Source organism: Homalodisca vitripennis, chromosome 5 (genome assembly GCF_021130785.1).
Source record: "Homalodisca vitripennis isolate AUS2020 chromosome 5, UT_GWSS_2.1, whole genome shotgun sequence".
Lineage (NCBI taxonomy): Eukaryota > Metazoa > Arthropoda > Insecta > Hemiptera > Cicadellidae > Homalodisca > Homalodisca vitripennis.
In genome coordinates this window covers 58,404,446-58,413,060 of record NC_060211.1, presented here as the reverse complement: position 1 = coordinate 58,413,060, position 8,615 = coordinate 58,404,446, and the positions used below count along the sequence as shown (strand labels likewise).

Sequence of the window (8,615 nt, the reverse complement as noted above, 5' to 3'; positions counted from 1 at the left end):
TTCTGTCCACTAAATATTTCCCTCTCTACAAAGGATGTCACTTGCCTTTGTGATTACAACTTCATTTTTCATTTTTGACAAATCCTTCAGTTTACAAAGAAAGAGAACAAAGCAGATGCAAAGCTACTTAAATCTATAAACGTCACATTTTTCACAGAGAGGCAAAAAGACGAACAGAATTTCGTGTCTAATTATTCCACTACTTATAATAATGTAACAAAACAGTTGATTTGAAATACTAGATACAATATTAAATATTGGAAATATAATATTGCTATATATATATATATATATATATATATATATATATATATATATATATATATATATATAATGGGTAAGTGCAACGCAAGTATCATTAGCAATATATTTGTTTCATTTAAAAACAAATTTTATGCTATTTTAGGTAACTGTAAATCGAAAAATGTAATCTATCAGTTGTCTTGCAAATTTTGTCCCAAGGACTATATTGGTTTAACGACAAATCCCTTACATATTAGGATGAATAACCATCGGTCTTCATCCAACAGAAAAGACGACAAATTAGTTTCACAACACGCATTGGTAAATCGAAAAATAACGAAATTTTTAATAACTGTTACACATTAAAAGGGATTTGTAAAGTACCAGAAGATTCTTCCAAAATTCAATTAGAACATTTAGAACAAGCATATCAATTAGTCACTAAGTCAAAATTACCTTTTGGATTAAATAAGAAATGATCTGTTAAAATAGTCTAAATGAATCTAGCAAATCTAAAACAATGTATTATCTATAATTTAATTAATTAATTTTATTTATTTTTTTATGAACGTACAACTACAAAACTACAAAATTGTTAATATTTAATTAATTTTAAGATGTTAGAACGCCTTTTTATATGATTAATCAAAATTTTATTTTTAATATAAAACCTTTTTTCGTATAATATACCAAGGAGTTTATAAAATTACATTATAAATCATAACAGAACATTCCAGCTGATTCTAAAAATTTATATGTTTACTTTTAATTCTGAGATTATATACACTTTTTGTATCCTTTTTGATAACGACAATAACAGTAAAAATATTATGTGATATGAGGATGTGAAGTCTTTTTCTTTTATTATTTAAAGAAGCCTCTGCGCATTTATTTTCTGCATACTGTATATATATATATATATATATATATATATATATATATATATATATATATATATATATATATATATATATATATAAAATAACACTTTTGATTTTAACACATTATATTTCGTGTAGTATTTGTCTATCCTATAGTAAACGCTACATTTCAAATTGGATGAATATAAGGATTGAGGAGCTGCGGATTGATGCGAGGAGGAAGATGATGAGTCTGAGGAGGAAGAGGAGGAGGAGGAGGTTGGGCCATACTACGAGAGTACTGCAAGGAGGGCCAAGAGGAAGCGTCAGAACTGGAGGTGTAGAGGGCGCTGACTGCTCTCTGACTCTCCAGAGAGTTGTGAGGCAGCTGGTTCACTCCATGGCTACCGCTTACCTGAAATCATTTCTTGACGGTTTAAACTCTAAGGAATTTGGAGGAGATAAAACTAGTTGAATTTTAATGTTCTATAAAGAAGTTAGAAAACACATTGTAATTAATGTTTTGAAGAAACATTAATTACAATGTGTTTTACACATTACATGTGTTTTACAAATTATCTTCTTTAAACACGTTTTAAAGAAGATAATTCAAACTAAGATATTTTTTATTTATTTTTTTTTGCTAGAAGTATAATTCCAACTTAAAAATTTATTATTTGATATATATATATATATATATATATATATTTGTATATATATAATACATTACAATTTACATTTACATGCATATATATAAGTATTTGCCACTGGAAAATAGAAGATGTAATCGTAAGCAGTGCAGACCCAATTTCTTCCTTTAGTTAACTTAGTTCTTTTAATTAACAGAGACTTCTTCGGCTTTAAAATATTTCATAGTTGTAACAATAACAATAACTGTAATGGTTCAAAGTTAATTACAATCTGTTACCTACAAATTCAAGATTAAATTCAACATGCATAATTTCAATTTTAATGAGAAATTACGTTGTTTAATATAACCAAGTCGAATATATTTTTTTTGTTAAGGTCTTCGGTTTCGCTTATATTTCATTACAAATATTGTTTGTTTATTTCATAGTTTGAAGTTGTTAGTGTGGAAACGGAATCTAACATGATGGAAAGTACTACTTGTATACCGGAGTTTATTGCAATAGTCTTATATTTAGTTGTTATATTATTACAAATCCGCATATAAAAGTTTATTACTATATTTTTATGGTTTATTCATTAAAAAATTTGAACTTTGTTGTACTTATTTGTGTAAATATTCAAAATGTCTACACTAACAACGACAAAAATTAGGAGTGTTTAGATCTGTACTAACTATAACATGTAACAAACTGAGACGTTTCTCATAACGATAGGATAAAAATAAGGAGGTACAACAGCATGAGATTTCACATTGTTCTTATGGGAAAAAACTCAAGGTCATTTAACTACAAACTGTCCTTAAGCTTATTTTCCATCCATCCACAAAAGAGTACCTCAGATATGTAAGACATTTTGTCCGATCTGGAGAGGCTTGCCCAAGCGACGAAGAGCTCGTAGTCAGTAGGGACCCTCGGAGCTCCCGTGGGGTTGTACCAGGAAGGGAACGCCTCGTACACGGCTTGTTGTCTCTTCCGTTCGAAGAACAGAGACCTGGCTGCGTCTAATATATGGGGGTCCGAAGCCTGCAACCAGGTTTGAAAATTGTTTAAATATTATATTTAAAATAATTTTTGTCATATAAAATAATTTCTTAACCTAAGCATTTTAATAAAGATGTTGATCATGAAATAACCTATTCACATAATACAGTTCATTTAAGCTACATATATTGGTAAATATATACATACACATATATATTTATACAGGGTATAAGAGAACTCTCTACACAAACTTGGACATTGTTCCTTGGCAGAAACGAAGCAAAAAATAAAATGGTCTATATATTTTCTTATAGGCTCACAAATATAGCAGAAAACTCTTATATTTATATGATAATAAAAATATTCCTATAAATCGCCAATTAAATTTTTAAAGTTGTGGCTATTTGAAATATCTTAATAAGAAGACCTACTCATTGTAGAAGACAATCACTAATATAAACATTTGTAGAAAACTTATCAACTAATCCAATGACACCAAGTATATTTTGGTATCGTAATACAAACAACTAATTTATTGCAGGATTATTGAGCAAGCACCTCCAGTTCCAAGTTTCATCACAATAAGTTAAAATTTTGTCAGTGAAACAGTGAAAATCAATCAACACATTGAAATACTTTTTATCTATCATTTGTTCCAATGTTGAAATGGTACCTGTCCAAGAATTGAGGGAGTAACCTACATATCTATGCGTCTAACCCCGCCTGACTACTCAGGTCCGGAAGTTTGGGATGTCCAAATGAGATGTTAACGGAAACCATTATAGTGGTAACATTTGGATCATAGTAGTGGTTTGAATATTAAATGCAGACATTGTAAAATACAACGTTTACATAATTATGTAAGGTCGGGTTTTGATGAAACACATGCACATCAGGGTCTATTATTATATATCGTCTTCTAATAAGGTTAGGATACAAAATTGACAATATTTTCATTTTCTGTGGTTTTAAATCAAGTTTAGATGTTCTAAGTTCTGAGTTGCTAGCTTGTCTGGGAAGCATCCCAAATGATTTGGGTATATGATATAATATCAGATACAACCTTATAATATCAATGAATAGAATAGTATGATAGAATGGTACTCAAACATTTGTGTACTATATGTTATTTGCTCTTAGTCATACCCACATCATATGACCAGAAAGGAGATCTGTCCTTGGTGTACGCTGGCAACTTGACGGACTTTGCAGCATCTCCAACATTGCTTTGTCTCACGTCACATGTCTCACTCTTCTTACATTGGTAACTTTGGTTATTAATTTCTGACTTAACAGCAAGATCTTCTTGACCTTCATTCTACATAGGAAAACAAAATCTGCTTTACTTTCCACTTGATACAAGATACGTTTTCTTTATCCAAACAAACAATTTTTAATTGAATTACATTTTATATAACGTATTCAATCATTAACATATCTTGATTTCGGACAGGAGAGCTTATTTTCAAAAATTAATAAAACACATTTATCTTTATTTATCATTTCATATTAATGTTAATACGCTACGTTATTAATAATATTAATAAACGCTATACCTTCTAGGATAGTGGAAAACTTCCTTATGATTAAAATAAATTAGGTCTAATATGTATGACTGAATGAAGATTAAATTAAAGTAGTAAAAAGATGTTCTAAATACTTATTTATGCGAGTCTTAATATTATTAAATATAACTTATTTACACGGCCATTAATATAAACATCTGTCATTTTTCTACGCTTTAACAGTCGTTTCATATGCACATATTTTAATGTAATACACTACCGAGCCTAGAAAGAACGCTTTTAATAAATTATATCTCATTTTCAAATCTGTAATTACTCTAAAAATTGCACAATTACATTTCCTAACTATTGTAACTAACCTGTTTTTGCATGGTCAGTCTAAAATTTTATCTTTGGTTTTATACGCATTATTAACCATTAGGCTACATCTAAGAATCCTACCCCATGGAGGAATGTAGAGGACGGCCAAGATGCGGAGTCCCTGCAGGAGTTCAGGAGGGCTGTCACGGCTTCCTGCGTGTCGCCCTCTGTCAGCAACACGTTGTCGTCCCGACTACTATGAATGGAGGGCAACAACAAGTTGTAGGCTACCGGCTTCTGTGAAACAGGAGTGTTTAAATAACAGAATTTCTGTAAAATATCACTGAGGACAAAGATCTGAGTACAGCATTAGCAGCAGCACTAATGTATCAACGTGTCAATGTCATTGGAAATTACATGCCCACGTGCAGCACCCAGCCCTCAACATTACAAATGTGAGGGAGTCAACTTTAACAGCTTGTTCTCTCTGCAGCCGACCACTTTTACTGTTTGTTAACCATTTAACATATTTTACCATCCAAACATTCATTACTCAAAGGCCATCCTTCTCTACAGTGCGTCCATCATCAGTGTCGTATAGGCTGCTCGTGTATAAAAAATTAAATGAGTGTGTCTCTGTCATCGTCTTATAATAAATTATACGGATAGAATATTACGATAAAACAATCATAAGTGAACACCTCAGATTTTGTATGCAATGATAATGCGTAGTTAAATATCCACTTCCTGTACAAGTGTGGCGATATCCGCCTAACTCAGCCAACAAGCCAAATTCCATTAGTAAGTTTCCATACAGAAATAGTTATTATACTTAGAAGTTCTTGTGTATTGTATGATTTTATTCTTAATCAACAATACAGTTAACAATAAAAGTAATTCAGTTTATTTTTTTTATTCAAACCACTATTAAAATTGCACGCGCTTGAAACTTTCCGATGAAATTGGTTTAGAGTCATTAATCATTGTCTCGGTTTACAGCTAATTGGCCTGGGGCTGTTTGGCTAGATTCATGGTCAACATTTTGCAGCCGTCTCTTCGTGCTTATCAGACGTTATAGTCATCAGCATCCGTGGAGCCAAGATTCATGGTGTTCAAGGTAAAGGGAAGTATTTTTACAATAAAAATTGTTCGGGATACTTTGCTATTCTAAATAGTATTCAAGACTAGGGCTCTTAAGACTATATTTTCTAAATAAGAGTGTCGGTTGAAAAGGTCCATTCCCAGGCTAAGTTTTAGTACACAGCATACAAGTTTTATAATAAATTATTATTATAATCTCTCAATGCTAATTATTTTTTTTTATTTGTATACACCCCTCTGAATTTGTGTATGTGTGTTTTTACAATATTGTGACGTTTCACTGAATAACGTGGTCAGCAAAGAAAGTGTCATCACATCTACGGACTGGAAACTTGAGCACACTTTCCTCTTTATGTGGAGATTATTGAAAAAGCTGAAATGGTCAGAAATAAATATTGCACCAAACTTAAACGCACGTCCAGCTCTCCATAACGATCCACTGTCCATATCCTTATCCCGAAGAATATTTGTAGATTATAAAGAAGAAGGCACAACACTTCTTAAATATTCCAATAAGGCAATGAACCTCAAAAGTAACCGAGAAAATACGATTTTATTAATCATAATGGAACTTTGGTAATATATGGTGGCCACTATTACACTCCTTCCCTATATATTACTTGTTATTACACGATATAAGTAGGTAAATATATGCTTGCGTATTATAGATAGAAGGAGTTAGAGCTAACCTTTACGAGAGGTAACGTGATCTGAGCTTGAATTTAGGTACTATCTCCAGGGAAGTTTGTCTTCTTTCGTCAGAAGTGCGGGTAGACGCCAGCTAAACTCGCACTGATTGCCAGGTACATTCCGCGGTACTTTACCGACCTCAGATCACGTGCCAGATCGTTCAATGTGATCTGAGATCGGAATAGTACCGAACGGAAATGTACCTGGCCATCAGTGTGGGCTTGGGTGGAGCCTGCCCCACACTTCTGGCGAAAAAATTCGTCCCTCCAGTTAGTATCTAAATTAAATTTAAAGAAGGAAGTTTTTCTTCTTTTGTGAGAGGTGCAGGAATGCACCACCGAAGTCGCACTGATTGCTTGAGACATTTGCGATCGGTACTTTCCCAACCTCCGATCACGTGCCAGATCTTTCAATTTGATCGAACAATTGAAAAAAATCATTCCTTCAGGTAGTATCTAAATTCAAGCTCAGATCATGTTAACGTTCGCAAAGCTTAACTTTAAATTTGTTACTAATAGTAAAATATTAGGCGAGCTGTATAATAGTGGCCTCAGTACAATACCAAAATATCGTCATAATATTAAAGCGATTAGTATAAGATCTTAGTCGATCAGTATCACATCAAAACTATATATTATAAAGAGGTACGTACAGTTCTCTACAATCCGAGTATGGTCATTCATTTACAAAAGATAGAAAAGAGAGGAGATTGTGTTTTGAGGACTAATGCATCCTAACAATTACTAGTTATAGTCGTCCTGTCTAGATGTTATAATTTTCTAACAAGTGGCAAAAACTATAGTGGGTCGTTATCATTACAGTTGAATACATTCTGGAAACTGAAATTAATTGTTACTAATCACTGTTACTTAACTTACAAATACATAAGAATCTGTTAATTGACCAACTTACTTCATATCGGAAGTCGGAGTAGACCACTTCTTTTGGCTCATCTTCAACTATAGGAAGAACGTAATAGTAAGGCATCTTGATAATATTGTTCTTTCCAATCTTTGTTTCTCGAGAAATGTCAGTTATAACAATGATACCAAAAATATGACAAACATGTGATATGATATTCAGTTGCTCATTGATTACATTTCCAACCCGTTTTCAAAATAGCATTTGGAATATGTGGATTAAACTATAAGATTTAATTGTAATTATTACTCAAACACTTGTCTTTTGAATAATCCTCTTAATACCTTAAATGGAGAGAGTGTAAATATTATTAATTATATGTTAACATTACACTACATGTGCATTTATTACTGTGAAGAAGCCTACACTGAAAATTCATTGTTCATAGAGAACAAAAGTGCTACATATGTATAACTAATGGTAGTATTGGCATAGTATACCACAGAAAGGAAAGTTATTTAACCTACAATGTTACACAAAGTGTTATTGTTACAATATATATATATATATATATATATATATATATATATCTATATATATAAAAATGAATGTTTGTATGTTTGTCCTTTATGGAATCGTGAACTATTGGACCGATCATGATGAAAATTTGTACGTATATGTATTTTTCCACGGAGAAGGTTTATAAGCTATGCCCATCCCTTTCCCGATTCAGGATTCCGCCCCACTGGTTACAGAAATACCCATAAGAAATGCATTGCAGCAAACATATGTTAACGTCTTTTCAAATTTTTAATCAGCTGTTCTTTGTAAACATATATTACACTTATAGTTTTAAAGCATAGAGTAAGCTTAAGAGAAACGACAAATTTTGTTTAAACTGTTTTTTTGCAATCACTGTTAAACATAGACTTTACTATCCAGATAATACAATTCAAATTTGACGTAAAAATTCACCTTTAACTGCAATATTTATTTAATATAAACCATGCTCATGCTTGATCAGAAGAGTAATGCAGATATCATAATTACTATCTTACGTTGGCTACAAATATAAAGAATGTTATAAAATCAACCTTAGTTGTTTTTTTTTGACAGAAGTATGGTTCTCAAAACTCCGTGTGTACATATTCTCTCGATCGAGACAACAAAGCAAGCTCAATCGTGGCATCGGAGATATAACTAATTTAATCTAAAATTTATTATAGTAAAAAAAAATTTACTAAGTAATATAAGGACTTCGGTTCTTAAGATTTGCGTGCGAAGCCGTGGGTAACAGCTAGATAGAGGCAGGAATATGGTACATACCTTCATAATACGCCCAAGAGGCTCACGATGGAACGACTATCAATTATCTCAGCAATGTTTAGAATGTGATAGAAAAA

General features: G+C 31.8%; 1 protein-coding gene across 2 annotated transcripts; it reads right to left on the bottom strand.

Moving 5' to 3' along the window:
* Positions 1-1,231: 1,231 nt before the first annotated feature.
* On the bottom strand, positions 1,232-7,385 carry LOC124363839. Of its 2 annotated transcripts, XM_046819105.1 has the most exons (5): positions 7,264-7,385; positions 4,702-4,857; positions 3,885-4,052; positions 2,588-2,776; positions 1,232-1,518 (listed from the first exon to the last, which is right to left on the bottom strand). In XM_046819105.1, the coding sequence occupies exons 1-5, from the start codon at positions 7,336-7,338 to the stop codon at positions 1,294-1,296; spliced, it is 813 nt and encodes a 270-aa protein (XP_046675061.1). In that variant the 5' UTR covers positions 7,339-7,385; the 3' UTR covers positions 1,232-1,293. The 2 variants fall into 2 exon arrangements, with proteins under 2 accessions (XP_046675061.1, XP_046675062.1); XM_046819106.1 differs by lacking the exon at positions 3,885-4,052.
* Between the last annotated feature and the right edge of the window lie 1,230 nt (positions 7,386-8,615).